This window comes from Setaria italica, chromosome IV (genome assembly GCF_000263155.2).
Source record: "Setaria italica strain Yugu1 chromosome IV, Setaria_italica_v2.0, whole genome shotgun sequence".
NCBI lineage: Eukaryota > Viridiplantae > Streptophyta > Magnoliopsida > Poales > Poaceae > Setaria > Setaria italica.
Genome location: NC_028453.1, coordinates 15,496,010 through 15,518,333, shown reverse-complemented (window position 1 = coordinate 15,518,333; position 22,324 = coordinate 15,496,010). Strand labels below are relative to the sequence as shown.

Sequence of the window (22,324 nt, the reverse complement as noted above, 5' to 3'; positions counted from 1 at the left end):
GGAGACTTCACTCAATTTTGTGCTAAAGGGAGGCCCGTTGAATTTTAAAGGAGATGCTCTTATTGTTGTTCCTTATGATGGCATCACCAGACTGTTCGAGGTAGTTATTGAGTTGATTCCTCTTTTGATCCGCATATATGATATTTCGATGGGGATGATGACAACGGGCTTTGTTACTGCATTGGGAGCCAAAGTGGGACGTGTTCTAGAGGTGGGCGAAGCTGTTCTAGAGGTGGGTGAAGCTGTGAAGGATTTCAAAAGGGTGAGAGTTGATTTTGCGCTTGAGGATTCTCTGAAGTATAGTGTGCAGATCAGAGTTAGAGGAAGACGGCTGATGGAGTTTATGGTGAAATATGAAAATGTCCCACGCTTTTATTTTTGCTGTAGCCGCATTGGCCATGCTGAGCGGGAGTGCCCCGGATAAGGAGCTGAATGAAGAAGGGGTGCGGTTTGGTACGGAGCTGCGCACCTCGCCTTTCAAGAAGGAGCTGGGTAGGATGCTCTCATTCCATGTGTCGACGCCACCGGTGAAGAGGGGCCTCAATTTTAGTAGGTCGCAGAAGGAGAGGGTGTCTTCCTACTCTGGATCCTCATCGCTAAATGCTGACCGCCATGAGAAGTTGCAACAACAGCCAGTCATGTAGTAGGATAATGTTAGCAAGGTTTCTGACCACATGCAGCTTGATGGGCGAGTGGTGGGAAGCTCTACTGCCAAACGCACTGTTATTGCGGAGGTGGCGGAAGATTTGGTGCATGGTGTGCAAAAGATGGCTGTAGATGTGATTCGTCCTAGTACAAATGTTGGATCAGTGGCTAATGGAAGGATGCAGGATGAAATGCTGGGTGTAAATGAAAGGGTGTGTGGCATCGACTTGTACAATGGATCCAGCGATGGCACTCTGTCCACCCAGGAGGAGTCAGCAAAGAACAAAGGAGCTGCTCTACCGCTCAACCTCCATGATAGGTTGTTGTTGGCAAAATCAAAGACAGGAGGTCTACCAGATCGCAAATCACTTGTCAAGAGCCCAGGTGCTACAAAACATATCAACAAATCAAGGAAGACCAACAAATCTCTCAAGCCGGAGGTGATAGTCCAATCTCTGAAGGAGCTGCAATCTAATGGGAAGCTGATGGGCAGTCTGCTTGCTCCTATGGGTGCAGGACTTGGAAGCAGGGCGCTAGAGGAAGAGAAGAAGGTGGCAGGGGAGACACAGGACGCTCTAAAGAGGGTGGCGGCTACAAACAACCTAGTGGGTGCAAAGGACAAGCCCCACCAGGCGCAATGAATGCTTTCTGTTAGAACTGCCAAGGGATCAGGCTCCCTCTGATAGTTCAAGAATTGTCGGCTCTAGTACGAGCCAAGAGCTCGAGTATGGTTTTTCTTTGTGAAACGCGTAATTCAAAAAGTAGAGTAGCTAAGTTAAGATGGAGGTTGGATCTTAAGAATTGTATCGCAGTTGATAGGTAGAAATGGAGGCTTGGCCCTCTTTTGGCATGAGTCAGTTGAGGTTAATTTAATAGAAAAGAATCATCGGTATATTGATGTCTCGACTCGTGTTGGTGTGGGCGAACCTTGGTTTAGGGTGACCTTTGTGTACGGGGAATTAAGAACCGAGAACCGCCATCATATGTGGGAAATGCTTCGTCGTTTGCGCTCTAAATCAGAGCTTCCTTGGCTAGCTATGGGAGATTTAACAAAGCGATGTGGGGTTTTGAGCACTTCTCGGCTTGTGAAAGGCCTGAGAGGCAAATGGCTAATTTTCATGACGCCTTGGTTGATTGTGATCTGATGGACTTGGGTTTTGTAGGACTACCTTTCACTTATGATAATGGGAGGGCATGGCTGCTAATGTCAAGGTCAGACTTGATAGAGCTGTAGCGGATACTAGCTGGAGGGATATGTTTGCAGAGGCAACATTACATCACTTAGTGTCGTCCCGGTCAAATCATTGTCCACTATTTCTAGAGATTAAAAAAAGAGAGCTGGGAGTGCCACAAGCAGCGGATTTTTCGATATGAAATCATGTGGGAGAGACTTGAATCTCTAGCGGAAGAAATCAAGGAAGCTTGGTGCTCGGCACCAAGCAAAGAAGGGCTTGGAGGAATAGCTGGGGCTTTGGGCCATGTACAACGTGCCTTGCGTTTGTGGAGCAAGAAGATTTTTGGTTCAGTTTCTACTGAACTGGAGGCGCTGAGAACTAAGCTTGAAGAACTAAAAAGTAACCCTGTAGGTGATCTGCGTGGTATCAGGCAAATCATAGATAGAATGAATGAGGTTTTATATAAGGAAGAAATGATGTTGCTTCAACGTTCGTCGATTGCCTAGCTATGCGAAGGGGATAAAAACACAACTTATTTCCATCGACAAGCAGTCTGGCAAGCTCACAAGAATCGTATAAAGAGGCTCCAAGATCGGGATGGTGTGTGGCATGAGGATCAACGAGATTTAAAGGGAATGGAGGAGGATTTCTTTAAAAATATGTATGCGGCTGATCCAGGAGTTGTTCCGGGTAATTTACTAAACTTAGTTGTACCAAAGATCTCAGAGGAGATGAATGACCATCTATGCAAGGAGTTCACTACCTAGGAAATTTCTGATGCTCTATTTCAGATGGGTCCGATGAAAGCCTCGGGGCCGAACGGATTCCCAGCGCGCTTTTTCCAAAAACATTGGATATCCTGTGAGACGATGTGGTGTGCACTGTAAAGAGTTTTTTTTGCATTTGGGTAATGCCTATGGGAATTAATGATACAGCCAAAAGGTACCAATCCCAAGGAGAGGAAGGATTTTTGGCCTATAAGCCTTTGTAATGTGATTTACAAGGTGATCTCAAAATGCTTGGTTAATAGATTAAGGCCACTGCTGGGAGAAATTATATCACAAGAACAAAGTGCCTTTGTGCCCGGGAGAATGATTACTGATAATGCCCTAATTGCCTTTGAGTGCATTCATGCAATTCAAAGAGGTGTTGGTGCCAGGGAGGAGCTCTGCGCGTATAAGTTGGACTTGTCCAAGGCATGTGATCGTGTTGATTGCGGATACTTAAAGATGTGAAGCTAGGCTTTCAAAGTAATTGGGTACAGTGGATCATGGCCTGTGTGTCCACTGTTCGCTACTTTGCCCGCTTCAATGGGGTGTCGTTGCCACCCTTTTCCCCGTCGCGTGGTCTACGCCAAGATGATCCACTTTCACCCTACCTCTTTCTTTTGGTTGCTGATGATCTGTCTATTTTGTTGAAGCACTACGAGTCTATGGGTCGTATTGAGGGCATTAAGGTGTGTAGAAGGGCACCGAGCATCTCTCACCTTCTATTAGCAGATGACAGCCTACTATTTTTTTTCATGCCACTGCAGACCAAGTACATCATGTGCGATCGGATATTTCAGCTTTTGAAAAGAGCACGAGTCAACTGTTAAGTCCTAGTAAATGTTCATTGCTAGTAAGAGAAGGAAGTGATGAAGTCATATCTCAACAGGTAAGGAACATTCTAGGTGTGGAACGTTTAGATTTCGAGGAGAAATATCTGGGCCTGCCTACTCCACAAGGTCGTATGAAGAGGGGGGTCTTCCAACCTCTGGAAGCTAGATTCCTGAAGCGCATGACAGTATGATGAGAGAAGGATTTGTCAGCTGCTGGGAAGGAGATCTTAATTAAATCGATTGCTCAGTCCCTCCCAAATTACATAATGAGTGTTTTCAAGTTGACAGGGAGTTTGTGTGAGGACCTGATGAAGAGTATTCGTGCTTACTGGTGGGGCTCGAACCAAGAGAGGAGAAAGGTTCAATGTATATCATGGCAAACAATGCTAATGCCAAAGGGCCTTGGTGGGATAGGTTTCAAGGACCTGATCTTATTTAACCAGGCACTGCTTGCCAAGCAAGCTTGGAGGCTACTGGTCTTTCCATACAACTTGTGTGCACGTGTTTTGAAATCTAAGTACTTCCCCTTTGGTAATATGTTAGATACTGTTGTGGCTAATGATGCTTCGCAAACCTGGAGGGCAATTGAATTTGGGAACTTCTGAGGAAGGGTGTGGTCTGGCGTGTTGGTGACGGGAGCTCAATTCGCATTTGGCAAGATAACTTGTTATCGTGCCCATATAGAATGAGACCGATTGGATGTAGCAGATTGTGTAGATTACGCAGAGTAAGCCAACTAATTGACTAAAGATTGAATGATTGGGATGATACATTGGTTCGAAGGTTTTTTTTTCATCAATGTGATGCGGCTGAAATTCTTAAAATCAAATTACCATCGAGTCAGTGCAGTGACTGGTTGGCATGGAATTTTGAGAAAGCTATTTTCGATGAGAAGTGCTTATACTCCCTCCATCCCAAAATATAGCTACGTTTAGTTTTTTCAAAGTCAAATCTTTTTAACTTTGACCAACAATATCTCTAAAATTAATTTATTTCAAATAGAAAAGGTTATTGGTTTCATGATAAATCAACTAACATTATTTTTATGTTATTAATCTCTATGATTATTTCTCTATTCGCAGTCAAAGTTGATAAGATTTGACTTTAAAAAAGTCTAAACATAGCTATATTCTAGGACGAAGGGAGTAGATTGGCAATGAAGTGGAAGTATGAGATGGGTGACATTGGCTCTAGAAAATTTGGAGTGCTCAGGTTCCATGTGAGGTAAGAGTTTTCTCTTGGAAGGTCATTAATAATAGTTTGCCTACCAGAGCAAATAAATGCTTCAAACACCTAGACCAGGAGAGTAGCTGCGAGCTTTGTGGTCACCCAACGGAAGATTGTTTTCATGCTATCATTGCCTATCCGCATGCTCATGCTCTACGTCTTCAATTGAGAAGCCAATTGCCGCTACTTGACGAGTCAGATATGATTTATACGAGACTAGAGTAGCTCCTTATGCTATGACACTGAAACTATTTCAAATTTCCTTATGCTAATATGGAGATGTTGGAGTGTTAGGAATAGCGTGCTACAAGCTAGTGAACAGATATCGATAGTAGGCTCTATGCTCTTTCTAATGAGATACATTCGATCACTGCTCCAAATACGACAACAGACACCGGCTGAGGATACTCGAGGGAAGCAGAAGATTCCAGGAACAAGCCAAGCCCGCCCACCAATGAATATGCTGAGTAGATGGGGGCTTTTATCATTCATACAGGGGAAGCAACTGTCGGTGTCATCATCACAGATTGCATAGGGCAGTCTTTGCTGACAGCTTGGTGCTAGCTACGTCATTGCAGATATACGGAAGAAGCAGAGGTGCTAGCATGCCTGGAAGGAGTTAGACCGGCAGCGACATGGTGGGATAGGGATATAATCCTATTGCTCGACAATTATTGATAAACTGGGAGCACCTAGTATTTTCATGTCTCTGATTGCACCAGTCATCCTTGATATTTGGCTGGATAGCAGAAGTTGCATAGTCTACATTTTGCCAAGATAAGGAGAGAGCAAAATAAAATTGTGCATGAGCTAGCTCATCTAGCCATTCACTTGGAAGAGTGTCGTGTTTCTTTTATTTCAGTTCCTGAATGTATTAAGGGCCTGTTTGGCTCCCCTGTTGAAGTTTAGCACCTGTCACATCGGATGTTTGATACTAATTAGGAGTATTAAATATAGGCTAATTACAAAACTAATTGCACAAATGGAGTCTAATTCGCGAGACGAATCTATTAAGCCTAATTAGTCCATGATTTGACAATGTGGTGCTACAGTAACCATTTGCTAATGATGGATTAATTAGGCTTAATAGATTCGTCTCGTGAATTAGCCTAGGGGTTCTGCAATTAGTTTTATAATTAGCTCATGTTCAGTCCTCCTAATTAGCATCCGAACATCCGATGTGACACTGTTAAAGTTTAGCACCTAGTGTCCAAACACCCCTCGACACTCTGATGTGTAATGAATCGCCTTAAGCAATAAAGGTCCTTTTGGCGAAAAAAAAAACTAGCCAATGCTACTAGAATGAGACACGGACGTCGCTGTGCGGAGACAGCTGAGCAGCTGACGAATCACTCTGCAGGTGCAGGTGAAGCCGGCGCCTTGCCCGTGAAGACATTCAATTTCAACAAAGCCTTCTTCAATTGGTACCACGCGCCCTTTTTACTCCTCTCACTGTACATCCGTCTACTACTGTGCAGATCATTTTTTATAAGAGTTCACGTCTCTTTCCTGAGAATGTCCAAGCCAAAATCTTCAGTATGCAAGTAGTTCATCTTTCTTTCGCAAATGAACTTCCATGTCCAAATCATTTGCAAAGCTCACGCTTTCAAGCGTGGTTACGCGCGTTTACCTACTGCGTCACACAACGTTCTTGCTTCGGCATTTTTCTAGCTCTTTCATTCTCTCTTTCTTTTTTTCTCTCTCTAACAAAAATGAGATCTCGTCATTTCGTCGAGCACTAATCCGTATGAGTAGGAGTTAAGTTTATACAAGCAGCCATGATGATATACGAGCACTAGGGGTTAGGACTAACGCGTGTCGTTTTGCGCAACTTATTCGTGTGCGGATTTCTTGCGTCGCGTTCGCGTCAAGAACGGAGAGGGAGCGAGCTCTCTGGCGAGAGCTAGCGAACGGCAGGAAGCCAGGGACTCGTCCATCCCTGCCACAATAACTTCACCCTTCTGCCTGAGCGTGACCTGCTGACGGCTGTTTTGACATCCCCTGCTGTGATGCTGCTGTTCCCGGATGCCGCCTGAAACGGCAGTGCGATTCCATTAGTGGCCGTCACGTTCCCACCACCTGCTTCTTCTAGTCCATTCTCCTGACTCCCTCCCTCCCTCCCTGGCCCCTCCATTCTTGTGCCCCCGACCAGACCTTCATTCTCTTTTTGGATCCTTGCGCCCTTCCCCTCCGTCCCTCCCTCCCTCCCACTCTCTCTCTCTCTCTCTCTCTCTCTCTCTCTCTTACTAGAGCAGAGGAAGTCGCTGTAATTCTCTGCAGCTTGTTACAACAAATTCCACCTCTCCTTTTGGTGCGATGTCGTCAGCCGCCGTGAGCTCGGCGTCTTCTTGCTCCGGCAAGCTCAAGGAGGAGGAGACGCCGCAGGGGAGGCAGATGGAGCGGGAACGACGACGCGCGGAGGAGTGCAGCTCCGCCGCCGGGGAGCAGGAGCAGAGCGTGGGCGCGGTGGACAGGAAGCTCAGCGAGGCGTCGCTGTGCGCCAGCGCCAACGACGAGGAGGAGGACGAGGACGAGGAGGCGGCGGCGGCGGCGAAGGACGCCATCGAGCTCGGCCCCAGGGTCAGCATCAAGGAGCAGCTCGACAAGGACAAGGTGAAATGATAGCGAAACCCCTCGATTGTTCAGCAGCTGGTTACTTCATCCTTCCTGTTCCTGTTCTTGATGCAATGCAATTCGTTCTTGCTTGATTTCTTATTCCATTTCAGGCCAATGCTTAATTAACTTTGTAGCGAAAACGTAGCAGTTACCACTCCCTTCAATTCTTTTCTTCCTTATATTCCTCTGTTTCAGGGTCGCTGCTCAATTATGCAGCATAATACTTAATTAAGATTCTAAATCGCTCACTTAGCTACTGCTGTTGTTTTTTGTTTTTGTACAGGATGATGAGAGCCTGAGGCGATGGAAGGAGCAGCTGCTGGGCAGCGTCGACTTGAGCTCCGTTGGAGGTAAAAACAGAAGCCACCTGCCCTGCACACACATCTAACATTTGTACCCCAAACTGTCCATTCAAACCTCCTTTTTTTGTCTGATTGTTCTGTGTTTGTTGCGTGATGCATCATCATCCTTAGACCACTCACACAATTTTAACCTTGTGTGAGTCTTTCCATGCTCTGTTGAACTACTCGTTCGTTGGCTTCTGGCGTTCTTGATTTTTCTTTCCCTCGTGACTCTCCGTGTTTATTGTATTACGACCGTTGACCCTCTCACCAATATCCACTTTTCAAAAAAAAAACAGAATTAACTGAAGAATTGACTCAACAACCGAGAACGGTGTCAGCCTTGATTGGGCGAGTGCAAAACCAATTCTCGCCGTCGTTGTGGCTTGTGCATCATTTTGCACACCCAACGGTCGAAGGTTTAGGAATAGACGCAAGTGGAGTTTCAGAAACTGGGAATACATTCTCAATTTCCTTTGCAAATAAAATTCAAAAGAAAATCCCATTGCATGGCTGCCATTATCTTTTTTTTTAAGGAGCAACAGGGCGGAGCACGCTCAGGTGAACGTTCATTCAAATGCTAGGCCGGAGCCGGCAGGTTTCTATTTTATGACCCGGTGCGGGGGGCAATGTTTGCAGAAAGAGGGGGAGATGTAAGAAGCGTAGGTGCTATATTACATAGAATCTAGAGCACCAGGACTTGAGCAGGAGAGTGTCTAGGCGGCAGGGAGCACGATGGACCCTAGCTGCTTGGGCGATGGTAGCGATAGGCTAGTCGACGGCGTCGAAGATCATCCTGTTGTGGTTTTTCCAAATCACACACAAGAGGAGCAGCGTCGCGGTGTATAGGGTTGCCCCTGGCGGGAGCGGTAGCGCTTGAAGCACAGCGGCGAGGTAGGTGACAGAGGCGTGAGGGCACGCCGATCTCTAGAAGCTGGTGATGTGTGGACGAGTAAAGAAGAGGTGGGCGGCGTCCTCGTCGACGGTGTAGAAGGGGCCAGTGGGGCTGCCCATGGCGTCGTGGCGTGGAGGAAGTCCCGCATGCGCGTGTTCCCCTACTGGAAGATCCAAAAGACGACCCAAACCTTGATCAGGGCGAAGTTTTCCGATTGACGTCGGAGTGCAGCACCGTGCAACCCGTCTGCTTTAGCATGGAGTAGAGGGCACCGGAGCGCACATCGACCTCATCTCCCCAAGCCAAGTGGTGGGTGCCGGGACGACACCAAGGTGCAGGTCACTGAACCTGGAGATGAGGACCGCGAGCTCATCGCTGGCCGTAGGAGAGAGGCGCTCCCGCATCGGCAAGACGAGGGCTTCGGTGGCGAAGGCGGCGGCGACCGTGATGCAAGGCTCGAGGCAGTGGGAGAATAGGACCCGCAATGCTCAATCGAGGGGGCCAAGCGAGGTCTAATTGTCGAGCCAGAAGGAGGTCGTTGCGCCACTGCTGAGGACGACGGTGGTGATGCCCCTGTACGTGGGCAGCAGACGCTGGAACGTCCGCCAGCAGGGCGTGGGGTGTGGCACGTGTTCGGGCGTGTACCAGAACCGAATCCAATTCGCCCAGGGGTTGTCACTACCCTGCTGGAGCTTGTCCAGGAGGAGACAGGTGTTCTAAACCTCGATCTTGTTGACGCCGAGGCCACCTTCCTCCTTGAGCCGGCACACCATAGGCCAGGCAACTTGACAGTCGCCCCCGGTTCACGAGGTCGCGCCCTTCCAGAGCATCCCGCGCGCGTGGCTTGTCCACCTTCTCCACTGTGGACTTGGGCAGCTGCAGCGCGGCGGCGATATAGGTGATTAGGTGTTGACCAGCGTGAGCCCCCCCCCCCCCTGTTGAGGAGGTGCACCCGGTAGGAGGGGATGCAGCGGCAAGGGCGTCGAGCATGGACGCGGGGAGCTTCTTGTCAGAGAGGGGGAGACCCAGTAGCTCTGGGGGAACGTAGCAACTGGGCTGCCATTATCGAAAGAGTACATTGTACACATTGAGGGCATGTTGGGAACATAGGAATTCGCACAAATGCCACAAAAGCACTATGAATTCCAAACCGTCCCTTAATCAGTCAGCAGGTTGTGAAGCTGAGAAAAGTGAAGGTGCTTTGTGCCGGCTGCCACGGAAAAGGTCGTATGGCGTGCTTTGACGTCCTCTTGTTGCTAATCATTTGTAGCCAAAGGTTGTACTAAAATGCCTCCGGTCGGCACTTTGCTGCGGCATCTTTCGTGCATTCCTGTCTTGGTGCCTAGGTATCTCATGCTGTACTTTTATGCACTACGATATGATACTCCTATTCCGTTGGTGTAGTGGTCAATGGTGGCAATGTCCTCAAAAGCTGTGAAGGACAATGATACAGTGTCTCCGAACCGTCGAGGAAGGGAGCACGCTTCTTTGCTCGCTAAATTCTTCAGCACAATTCTTCATTGCCACTGAAGAAATTGCAATCTCATATTTGCCATCGTTGTGTCAACCTCTGTCACTGACGGTGGCAAATATGGCAGGAAATGAATTTTTCAAAACCTTTTCGATCTTGTTTTCACTGTTTGTGATGCACCAACTAAACTGCAGAGACGCTGGAGCCGGACGTGAAGATCACGGGCCTGTCCATCCTGTCGCCTGGGCGGCGGGACATGGTGCTACCGCTGCCGCCGGAGCCCAAGAGCAAGGAGCCGTGGTTCACGCTCAAGGAGGGCAGCGCCTATCGGCTCAAGTTCACCTTCGCCGTCGCCGGCAACATCGTCTCGGGCCTCCGCTATACCAACACCGTCTGGAAGACCGGTATCAGAGGTACACCTACATTACATGCATTTTGCCTCCCATGGATGGCACCAAGGATTGTTCAGTTTGTTGATCTGATGCTGGATTGCTCTTTTTGCAGTGGACAGCACCAAGGAGATGCTGGGGACGTTCAGCCCCCAGGCGGAGCCCTACACCTACGTGACGCCTGAGGAGACCACCCCGTCCGGGATCTTTGCCCGGGGATCATACTCTGCACGAACAAAGGTAATTAAACAACCGTCTCCTGTAACGTTCATTCAGACGCCACCTTAGCAGTGTTCATTTCACCTGCACAATTTGTAAGTCAATGATCGAGGTGTTCTGTTTTCGCACTTTACCAGTTTGTCGACGACGATCGCAAGTGCTACCTGGAGATGAACTACACCTTCGACATCCGCCGGGACTGGCCGTCAAGCTGATGAGCAGAGTGCTTTCCAATCCCTGACTTATTCGTATGCTTGACGTGGGGGGTACAAGCTTTGGTTCTGAATGTCCCAAGCTGTTGCCATTGCCCAATAACTTAATGACACAGCTCTGGTGTGTGTTTCGATTACACTTACACCTCTGCTGGTGGCTTTGTTGAGGTTGTTTCAGTCTGTGTCGTGCACCTTGGAGGTTTCTTTGTAGAAGATGTAGCTATTTTCTTCTATAAACAGTTTGACGGTTTTCATACATCTCCAACTCCAAGATAGGCCCTGGTTCATCCAACTAATTCACATCAAACTGAAATAGGGAAGCAACCTTGCTCACCATTATAGATTTTCCATCTGATCGCCCAGAAGAAGCAATATTGCATTATTCTCCAATAGATGGAAAAAAAAAAAAGGAATGATTCTAACATAGTAAGATGAAAAAAAAGGAATGATTCCAATAGTAACCGTGCAATATCGACAAATCTAACATAGTAAGATGATTCACGAGCAGGACTTAAAGCAACAAAGCAATGAATTTGCACTTTGGCACTGTGTTGACTGCATGCTACCAGATGTTGAAATTTCAGTATCATCTAGGATCTGTTTCAAACTTAGATTATATGCAACAAAAGTGAAAGAAGGTAATTGTTTACACCATGCTTTGCTCTCTGGATATTAAATTTCATCCAAACCTGGTCTGTTTGATACAAGAGATAAACTTGTAACCCACAAAACCTAAACCAGTGTCCAGCTAAGACTACAAAACGCTAGTTCTCATTGAACTCAGGCGTCTTCATCAACAGCTTCTTTCTCAGCAACAAGCATAAGCGTCTCCAGTCGTTTATCAAACAGAGCTGCACTCTCATCCCTCTCGTCAAGCTCAGCACCCTCTGCTTCTAACCACTTCTCGCGCAAATCATCAAGAATGTTGCCTTGATCAGTGTTGCCTGCAGTCCCAGGTGCACTGGGACGAGTTGTCCGCAATGAGTCGTCTCCAGATGGCGGTGGGAGAGTCAAAAGCAAGGCCCGGAACTCTAGAGTGCCTGCAAACATCTCGAAGTTGCAGGCAATGATATCCAAGATGTACTCCCTTATTTTCATGACACCATATCTGTGTTCAGGAGCAAAATCTGACATTGAGTAACACACTAAATAATCTATTCATGACAAGTAGCATCAATAATAGTAAGCACACGTACATGTCTGACAGCATCAACCAGCGGCACAATTCTGCAGGCGAAACATGTTCGAGATATGGCAACAGCATATCAGCTACAACCCGCTTAAGGGGAAACAACAAGTACCTCGATGCAACATCAAATAGTTCTTCAGCCTGCAATAGTTGTACTTATATTTAGTTTCATAAGAAAAGGGCATTTATTACAAGGAGAGGTAATAAACTCAGTTTTGTATATCTTACCTGATCAGGATCCAAATGCTCAAGCTTATCAGTATACCTAAGAGTTACACAACAAAAAAGTAAGCAAGAAAACAGAAACAACAATAAAAATAGTGGTGAAACATGTAAACTACAATTGAATCTTACATGTATTCCAGCATCTTTTCGAATGCTTCTGCACTCAAGTCATGCTCCTCAAGAAGTGGAAGGTTTTGAGCTGCTTGAAATCCACTGCTACCTTCAAGGAAATCAACAGTTCGAGATAGCCTGGCTCTAAAGTACTCTGACCTCGAGGCCAAAATCACCATATGACAATGGAAAACCTTATCACCTACTTTTATATAAAGATCGGCAAGATCCTCCTCCAAGTTTTTGCGCATCTCATTTGAATCCTCACTATAATAGCCTTCTTCTCTTGAGTTAGCTAGACAAGTATGCAGAATACGCTGCAACGTTGATGGAAGGCGATCTTCCTCAGGCAAGGACTGTGCTTGTAAAATGAATCGTTTCTGTGAATTGTCCAAATCCAATTCTCTTGCCGACTTGTATTCTGCATACTTCTGATGCACAACTTCACTATCCAAAATCTTTTGTAATTCCTCACACTTGCAAACTTTGCATGCCCGCGCCAAATTTTCCATGTCGTCCACAGCTACCTCCAGTCTATCAGAATAGAAGAAATGGATGAGGCTGTATAAGGCACCATAATACAACTTTTGGTTAGAAAATCTCACTTCCTTCCTGTCTTTCCAGTCTGTCTTGAACTTCTTTTCAAAGAAAGGAGATCGGGCACAAAGGATGACACGGTGAGCTTCAACTGGTTTTCCATCCAGGTAGAATGTAATATCGGGAGGGAAAAGGCAAGCACTTGATGGATCATCCTTTGGACCAAATCCTGCATATTCATCAGTATATATGTTAACACATCTTCTTTACATGCAATAAAGCAAAGTGAGCATTCAAAAATTTGCACATTGTGCTCGATGAAACAGCTGAAGCAGACATTACCTTTTACTGGCATTTTGCATATAGCTAGATGAACTGATTATGCACAATGCATTTCAATAGCCAAGCACACATGATTCAGATTTTTTTCTTAGTGTCAAAAATTTAGAAATCAGATCTTACTCCAAATAATCTTAGACTGGCATTGGTACATACATGAAATGAACGTCTAACAATTTGAACTTAAAGTAACTAAGTATCCTTACAATTATTATCAGTGGAGTAGTGCCAAATTGCTAATCCTATTTGAAGAACCCCAAAATCACAAATTCTGAACTGCACCATAAAATCTAATATTTTTCCTGTCATCAATAGCTCAGGAATGAGCAATCCAAGAAAAACAAGCAAGCAAAGTCTCTTTCAGACTTATCCCCACCACACCGGATCCGGTACTTCAAACAACACAATACTATATCGTACTGGCCTTTGCATACATCGAAATGAACTGACTGCACATGCTGCATTTTGAGCAGGCAAGCATACTAATTAAAATCTCAAGTAGATTTCCATTGCCAATCATTTTATACTGGCATAGTGGCATTGGCATATAAATTAGATCAAGGTTAGCAATAGGAACTCTATAAAAAAATCATCCTTATTTTGATCAGTGGAATAGTTACCCAATGGCTAATACAATCATTCCACTTGACATCAATGTATTGCAAGAACAAGGAATCAAAGAAACGTGAGCAAGCAGCACTAACCAGCGGCTGCGGCGAGGGCGGTGGCTTCGGCGCCGGCGCTCCCCTGGAGCATCTCGAGGAAGGCGGCGCGGTTGGCGGGGCAGGCGAGAAACGTTGCCCGGAGCGCGGCGGGGAGCGGCGCGAGCGGTGGCGGCCGGGCTTCGAACGACTTGAGCAGCCAGCGGAGGCGAAGGTTGAGCGCGGCGTAGTGGCACCGGTCGCCATCGAAGGTGCGCTCGGCGCAGACGGCGCCGGCCTCGAGCAGCATCCGCGCGGCCTCGGCGTGGCCCGCGAGGCAGGCGTAGTAGAGTGCGACGGAATCCCAGCGGTCGCGCGCGTTGACATTTGCGCCGGCCTCGAGGAGAAGGGCGAGGCGGTCGCAGTCCCCCGCCCGCGCCGCCTCGAAGAGGTCGCCGCCGGGAACCTTCTTGAGGGGCACCGACGGCTGGAGGTCCTCTGGGTCGAGTTCTACATCGATGTCGAGGCCGCGGAGCTCGACATCCGTCTTCGAGTCCATGGCTGTCGGGATTGGCGGCGCGGCGGCCGGCGGCGAGGAGAAGTGGGAGGTAGGGAAGAGCCAACGGAACCGGTGTGCAAAATATCTGCGGACGGAAGGGCCGGCGCCGGAGGAGATATTTCTTTTCCTCTGGAAATGTGTTTTGAAGACTTTTGAAACAGTGCCACTTTGCAATTAAACTTTTTTTTTTAAAAAAAGACACCATCTTATACCTATTTATACTAAGAAAAATTAATAAATTCATACTGAAAATATGGTGTAAATATTTAAAATTACAAACATTTTTTTATAAAGTCTTCATTACCACCCATCCATTACGACCATCCCTACGTTTGGTTTATATTGTTCCTCAATAAAAAGGTTACAAATAGATAACAAAGTAAGATTTGTGCCAACTCAAATCATGCAGGTGGACACAGCTCTGCACCGGTCGAGGAGAAACTCGAAGTCGGCGCCGGCACTGGGCTCAGCCTTCCCTCCCACCACTGCCACCCTCCCGCACCTGCCGGCGAGGCGAAGGCGGAGGTGGCAGCTGTGGGCGCGATGCGGCCGTGGCGGATGCCATCTCGAGAGCCACGCGCATGTTGGATTGACACTTCAACTCCATCGTGGGGAGGAGGGCGGGCGCCGGCATGAGGGAGGCCGAGCCTCGCTGACGTGTGGGCCTAATCTGAGTCAACATGATGACATGGCCGGTGGATCCAACGTGGCAGTCAAAACCACTCAAAACGAGTCAAAACATGGTGTGATGGCTATTTATACACGATTTATAGTCAAAGATTTCTGATTTCGAGTTTGATGGTCGGAACCAAACCGAGGCGATGGTTGAAAATAAACTTTTTTTTTTGAAAAAAAAAGTTAGCCACAAATCCATATAATCATAGTCGTGGGAGAAACATCGGCAAGGTTGCACGACTCCCAGCCCACCTTAACCAGGGCTTCACTGTTGCCGAATGTAACACCTCTGAGGCGAATAGAGGGCTAGATAAATAGTACAGTTATTTCAAAAAACCTCAAAATAATGACGTCACGAACACGAAACCCATAGTCAAAAACATCACAAATGGAAAAAAAAAACCATCGAAGCAAGATGACCAGGGGATCAACATGGGAAGATTCATGACCATCGTTGAAAAAGGTGAGGAAAGGTAAATACCATTTTTATTTGCAGAAAAAATTATATTTTCCATCCCTTGAGTATTGCAAAAGTGTGACATTCATCCATCGTTTTCTATTTGGTGCAAATCAACCTCTTAACTAATTAAATCGGTGCATTTATAGTCCCTACCTTAGTTTAACAATGGTTAGTATCATATAATTTAACATCGATTTAGACTATGTAATTATCTTACTAATCACTACTTGGCGATGTCTAATATTGAGTCAATTACTATAAGTTCGGTGTAAATCGGTTAAAATTTTCAGATAGTTTTTTATGATATAGGAAATTTAGAGGATTTACCGAAACTTTTAGTGGGCCTTTATATCTTCGACTCATCGTATTACATGGGTAAGTAGGGATTAGTTAGATAGATAAAAAAAATAAAATAATAATAGCTATAAAAGGAGCTTCTGCTAATCATGCGCATGTTAGATAAACTAATAGGTCTTAATTAATGTCGTTGTGTATTAAACTTAGACAAGGCAACACGGCTGAGAGGGCATTAACCTTGATCTGTTAATTTAAAAGCTTGGAACATAGCAGCAAAGATCTCTTGCCCACCACTCATGTGCCGATTAAGTTAATAGATATAATTAATGTCATGAGACGTGTATTGAAGTTAGACAAGGCAACACGATTGAGAGGGCATAATAGACTAATTCGCGGCAGCAAGGTCTCACACGCTCTTCCATCGGCTCAATGACGTCATCCCACTACCAGAAGATATGGATAAGACCCAACCGAGGCATCGACTCTCATAGGTAGTGTTTTGACGTTAAAAATCTGACGGCTAGCAGTGCGAGTGGCAGGAATAAATATCTATCAGACCTAGCATATATAAAACAAGTAAAGCATGCAAGGTCTAACCAGCCGATATGATTAGATAATTGGTGAAAGCTTAAACAAGATCGAGGAGCTTATAAAGACAACCTAATCAAATCTAAGCCGTTTGATAACTGTGAGCGCTTGATAAAACTAAGAGATCAATACGATGCAACTTAATAAAATCAAATAACTTGATAACTATGAGCAATGTTGAAGACAAATAGAATATTGGACAAAACCTAAAAAGTTCTACTTCCAATCTAAGTTAACTCGATAACTAGCCACACGATAAGAGATCAGAATATTGAATGATGCCTAGAAAGTTCTGATACATATAACGTGATGCTCGGGTGATAGTACTTACAAACTCGTCTGAGATCGAAGTTGATGCAGCCCTGCGCGCAAAAAGAAACTCATCGGTTTCTACTCTACTCCTACTCCTAAGGTTTTAGTGGCGTGGTGCTAAAAGGTTGTATTGATTGATTGATTCCTTGATTACAAGGCTCATGGGTTTATATTTATACCTGGAGAAAACTAAAATCCTAATCGGTTACGACATTAACTGTTACGATAAATCTAAAACCTACTAACGATAAATCTCCACGCTTTCCCTTATTTGGTGGAGTCGGATTCGCTTTAGATTGGGTCCCTTTCGGTCTTCTATCGGCTTCTGGAACCGGTCGCATGTGGTGGGCCTTGGTTAACATCGAGCAGTCAATGGACCCTTTCTCTCTCCTTCATGTAGTTAAAGGGTTGTTTTGCACCAAATAAAATAAAAGGGATGAATGTCACACTTTGTAATATTTTTTAGTAACACTTTTGTAATACTTAAGGGATAAAAAATATACTTCAACTATGAAATCTCTTAGGTCCCGTTTGGGTCCAAGGAATTGGAATCTATTTAATGGAGTAGGCTAATTTATGTTGGAATGTGGCATTCCACAACTTTCCAAAGTTTAGATATAAGCCTATCTTAAATTCATGGGGTGGGAGATGGAAATTGATTCTATAGATTATGGTTATTAGAATGGAATTCAATTCTTATAGCACGCTCTTAGACTCGCTTCTCTATAGTAGAAGTGCAGCATACAAGTATCTCTCCCATATCACCAACTATAATATACAACTATATTCCACATACAATTATATTAGCTTAATTAATTTGTGTCTAAATTATGATTATTAGGATGGAATTCAATTCCAATGATCCAAACGGGACCTTAGAGGGATTGTTCGAACTCCCCTTCCTGGTGGTATCTTGCTGGATAGAGGCAGAAAGAGGGGACCATAGGATAGCGGCTTACTAGAAAATATTTTGAAAGGTGTACATTTTAAAATTTAATTGATATATGTTTACATGATTATATTCATGATAATATCAATGACATATACGAGTGGCCCTTAAAACTTGTCACCTTGTGCCAATAAAGTCGTGCAACTCTAAAATTGTACTTTCATGTCTCTAATTATTTTAGGTAGCACCACATGTTCATATCCTTCTAACTTGGCTTTAGCGCTAACAGGGCACGATGACTAGGAGTGCACACAACATGGGTGGTTGGGGAGGGTGTACGATCGTGGCAGGCGGTTATTGCCTATTGGGTTTGCCCAAAGAGATGATCATAATACTGTAGAGGGCCTCATCTGCGCCGGGCCTAAAGCCTACAAGGGGGGCCACCGGTTCAGATGATAAATATCGATACGATTAATATCCGTGCTGGGGCTAATCAAAGGCCAGCACATAAGCCAAATTATCTGTGCTGATTATTTTTTGTGCTGGCACGAATCTAAATCGTTACTAGGGGAGACGAGAAGTCAAACGAGTTGGATGGGAATACTCGTGCCCGCATCCGCGTTTCAACTCCCAATTGAAGAAATTAAACATGAATCGGAAGTTGAAGTGCATTGCATTTGTAGGTATTTATATGTCGTAGAACCTTAGGTAGCGTTTGGTTTTGGGACGATGTGGGTTGGGTTGGAACCGACCCATCTCATGTTTGGATGAGTGGGTTGGAGCCGATCCAGTTTTTGTTTGGTTGAAGAGGTTGAAAGGGTTGGGATGGATGTTCTTTTTGTGAGCCCCACCTATCAGCTGCGGGACCCACCTGTCAGCCTCTTTTTTTCAACTCTTGTTCATCTTCCTCCTCTGCCTGGCTGAGGCCCCCCGCCGCCGGCCTGAGCCCGCCCCCGCCACGCCGGCCTGAGGCTCCCCCACCGCCGGCCCGAGCTCCCCCCGTCACGTCCGGCCCGAGCTCCCCCATCACCGGCTGGAGCTCCCCCCGCCGCGCCGGCCCAAGTTCCCCTTCACCGTGCCGGCCTGAGCTCCCCCGCCACGCCAGCCCGAGCTCGCTCCCGCCGGTCGCCTGAGCCCCATTGCCATGCCGGCATGAGCCCCGCCGCCGCCGGCTTGAGCTCCCCCCGCGCTAGCCCGACCTCCCCCTCCCCGCGCCGGCCTGAGCCTCGCTGCTGCCAGCCTGAGCTCCCCCACCGTGCCCGAGGGAGGCGGCGCCCGAGGGCGAGATGGAGCTGAGGGAGGCGCGCAGGCGAGCGCGAGACGTAGGCCTCCGTCTGGGTCCACGGGATCCCACCGATTTTGAGGGATGAGTTGAACCCGAATATTTGAGGAATATTCCTCTAGTGGGTTAGACCCAACCTCTACCCTCACCAACCAAACATGGGTCGAAGTGCGTCGGCTCCAACCCAACCTACTTCGACCCCAAAACCAAACACTACCTTATATTGTGATCACACAAGACAGAGCAAGAGCAACACCAAGAAGAGGGAGAGGAGTAGGTAGAGAGCCAGCTTAGGAGTAAGAGCAAGATCATAAGCCATGTCGAGTGAAATCGTCTCGTCAAACTACCAAACCATGGAGCCGTTGGATATTGCGCTGCCGTCACCAGACACATCCTCCAGCTCGACACATGGAATAGGAAGCAACAAGACAGAGTGGTGGCCTGACCATGAGGATTACTGAACATCGTCTCTGACTCGAAGAAGCCTTATGGGACACGAAGACTTTTTTATCTTGCAAGGAAAGAAACACAGGCATAAGTAGCTAGGTATCCCCTCTGTTGTAATCATTGGATCCTTAGCCCAAATTCACCTTGTAACCTAGCACCATCGTGCAACTCACCGAGATAATATAGATCCCAGTCGTGAAGGCCTGAACTAGTATAAACCTTCATGTTTTGCCTTCTACTCTGATTGCTCTTCAACAGACATGGGTTCCCTCATGAACCAAATTTCTTCCGATCTAAATAGTCGATAGAAAGCAAGACAGTGGTTGCAACGCATGGTCAAGTAGCGACATTACAACGTGCAGGAAACCACAGGCCCGTCCCCATGGGCGTGCAGACTGTTCGGTAGAACAGGGCCCCCAATTTTCTAGGGCCCAAAATTCTATCGCATTAGCCCATTAGGCCAATCAGCCTTTCGCCCAACTGTTACTCCTGTTGCCTACTGTTGCACTCGGGGGAGCCAAACGAAGCGTCCTTTATTTCCCACGGCCTGACGTCCGATGCCGGTTTCTTTCCTCGTCACAGCGCGTGTTTGGTTAGCAGTGTTATATTGAACGTTCGATATTAGGAGGACTAAATATGAGGTAATTATAAAACTAATTGCAGAACCCCGTGCTAATTTACGAGATGAATCTATTAAGCCTAATTAATCCATCATTGGTAAATGATTATTGTAGCACCACATTATCAAACCATGGACTAATTAGGTTTAATAGATTCGTCTGACGAATTAAAATCCATCTGTGCAATTAGTTTTGTAATTAGCCTATGCTTAATACTCATAATTAGTATCCAAACATCCGATGTGACAGGTGCTAAACTTTGGCATGGGGTATCCAAACACCCCATGACTTGATATATTCGATCGCTTGAACTGAAGCCATCGGTGTCGGGTGGTAGGGCGGCACGGTGTCGGTACGCCCTGTGCACTACACTGCTACAGAAACGATGTGCAAGGCGTCCCAATTTTTTTTAAAGAAAATTTCCTATTTGACACCAGGAAAATGACCCGTTCCTTTCTTGGTCCTGAAAATTTCTTCCTTCCCTATTTGACACTCACTTTAACTTTCATCCCTAATATGACCGCCATCCATTCCGTTAGCTACTGCCATTAGACGCCCCTTGAGACCCTATCAGATATTTCATCGGTGGACAAAAGTGCCCCCGCTCACGGTTCATCCCCTCCGTCACACGCTTCTCACTCGTCCCTCAAACTCTAGACTATTGGCGGCCCCAGGACGAATCGGTGGCGGCGGGCGGCGGTGCACATGGAAGGCGACTTGGGTGGCTTGGCGGAAGGGGCCCCGACGGCCGCGAGCCCCGTCGGGTAGGCCTCGAAGGCGGGGGCGAGCCTTGCCGGGCGGGCTGCGAAGGCGGCCGGGAGCGCCGGGTGGACTGCGATGGCGGCTGGGAGCCCCGCCGGGCGGGCCGCGGTGTCGGCAGGGAGCACGCTCGGGCAGGCTTCAGGGGCCATGCAGGCCAGTCCGATGCTGCTGGGGTTTGGATGATTAAGACATTGGAGGACTCGGGTGGATGGATGGAGCGGACAACAGTGGAGGATATGGACATTGCTGTCAGGGCACACCTCCATGGCTGGAAGTTTATATTCCTGAAGGATGTTGAAGTACTAATCTGCTGGGATTTGATGTCAAAATCTTCTAAATTGTAAATTGGTTGTTTGTTCATGTTTTCTGTTCTTATCAATTGAGCTGATTCTTTGTCATATTGTGGACAGTGCCAGTGCGAATTGCCTGAGTCTTGTGAGGCTTACAGGAAGAAGCAGCATCGGTGGCATTCTGGTCCAATGCAGCTATTCAGGCTCTGTTTACCGGACATCATCAAATGCAAGGTGTTGTAATGCTCTTTTTTCTTGTACCATATCTCTTAGACACTACTGAATAACCAATTTATACTATTAATATCTTTTTTGATAGGAATCTGTAGTAGTTATGATTCAAAAGAACTATAATTGTCACCACAAATAATGTTTAACTTTTGATGCTTTGATGCTAAAAAAAATAATTTGTTTGTCACTGCAATCTGGGTCTAAGTTTTGTTGTTTTGGTGTATATTGATTTTTTACGACAGCACTTACTCACTTTTACCAATTAAACAACTCTATGTAACTCTCAACTCTATGTAACTATCATTTGCCTTCCACACACTGCAGAATAGAACTGTAGCTCTGTTTTTTTTCATGGCCTACATGTAGGCTAACATTAATCTGTATGACATGCTGCAATTTTAATACGCTACTATAAAAACTTGCTCCTAGGTTATTTTAATGTCATTTCTCCTAGGTTATTTTAATGCCAATTTAATCTTCCTGTTTTCTTGCTGCGAAAGCCCATATTACCTTTCTACTCCTTCACGCTCTTCTGCATCATCCTCCCGATGACAATGTTTGTGCCTGAAGCTGAGCTTCCTGACTATAAGGATTTAGTCTCTTGTTCTAATCTTTATTTGCTCTATATCTATTGCTCTGTCATACATAGATCAATATCAATATCAGATTCAAATGAACCTGCGGCTACTGCTGCTCCAGTCAAGGCAAAGACCAAAAGAAAAAAGAGCCTATTAAAAAGAAAACAGCCAAGATGGATCCCGCTAGCCCTGCAATGGGCACAAGAAGCAAAAGGTGGATCCTGCTAGCCCTGCAATGAGCACAAGGAGCAAAAGAAGGCTCAGCATGTGAATATCATGTATCTGTGAATTTGGAACTGGCATGTATCTGTGAACCTCTGTGAACATGCATGTTTGAACCTCTGTGATCCTCATATTTGAACCTTTTTATCTATGTATTTGTGAACTTCTGTGAACCTTTTGCTCATGTTGTACCTGCCATAAATATGTTGTCCCAATGATGATGTTACAATCATGTTTGAACTTTGTGTATGTGTTATCATAAATCTGCTGTCCCAATCCT

The 22,324-nt window shown here is 46.2% G+C and overlaps 2 protein-coding genes across 2 annotated transcripts; one reads left to right on the top strand and one right to left on the bottom strand.

The window, feature by feature from the left end:
* The first annotated feature begins 6,755 nt into the window (after window positions 1-6,755).
* On the top strand, window positions 6,756-11,055 carry LOC101779466 (rho GDP-dissociation inhibitor 1). The gene is made up of 5 exons (XM_004965277.3): window positions 6,756-7,260; window positions 7,547-7,613; window positions 10,165-10,383; window positions 10,475-10,599; window positions 10,716-11,055. The coding sequence occupies exons 1-5, from the start codon at window positions 6,964-6,966 to the stop codon at window positions 10,791-10,793; spliced, it is 786 nt and encodes a 261-aa protein (XP_004965334.1). The 5' UTR covers window positions 6,756-6,963; the 3' UTR covers window positions 10,794-11,055.
* Window positions 11,056-11,318: 263 nt separating this feature from the next.
* LOC101778789 (BTB/POZ domain-containing protein At2g04740) lies at window positions 11,319-14,507 on the bottom strand. The gene is made up of 5 exons (XM_004965275.3): window positions 13,896-14,507; window positions 12,334-13,081; window positions 12,208-12,244; window positions 11,987-12,120; window positions 11,319-11,898 (listed from the first exon to the last, which is right to left on the bottom strand). Exons 1-5 carry the CDS (start codon window positions 14,389-14,391, stop codon window positions 11,571-11,573), a joined length of 1,743 nt encoding a protein of 580 aa, XP_004965332.1. The 5' UTR covers window positions 14,392-14,507; the 3' UTR covers window positions 11,319-11,570.
* Between the last annotated feature and the right edge of the window lie 7,817 nt (window positions 14,508-22,324).

What these genes read in the sequence shown, in the direction of transcription:
- LOC101778789 (XM_004965275.3), bottom strand. Translation starts at nt 14,391, where the DNA reads ATGGACTCGAAGACGGATGTCGAGCTCCGCGGCCTCGACATCGATGTA. An exon ending in GAAAAGATGCTGGAATACAT is followed by an intron (nt 12,245 to 12,333) that starts GTAAGATTCAAT and finishes TGTAACTCTTAG; the next exon opens with GTATACTGATAAGCTTGAGC. An exon ending in AGCATTTGGATCCTGATCAG is followed by an intron (nt 12,121 to 12,207) that starts GTAAGATATACA and finishes CAACTATTGCAG; the next exon opens with GCTGAAGAACTATTTGATGT.
- LOC101779466 (XM_004965277.3), top strand. Translation starts at nt 6,964, where the DNA reads ATGTCGTCAGCCGCCGTGAGCTCGGCGTCTTCTTGCTCCGGCAAGCTC. An exon ending in AGCAGCTCGACAAGGACAAG is followed by an intron (nt 7,261 to 7,546) that starts GTGAAATGATAG and finishes GTTTTTGTACAG; the next exon opens with GATGATGAGAGCCTGAGGCG. An exon ending in CATACTCTGCACGAACAAAG is followed by an intron (nt 10,600 to 10,715) that starts GTAATTAAACAA and finishes GCACTTTACCAG; the next exon opens with TTTGTCGACGACGATCGCAA.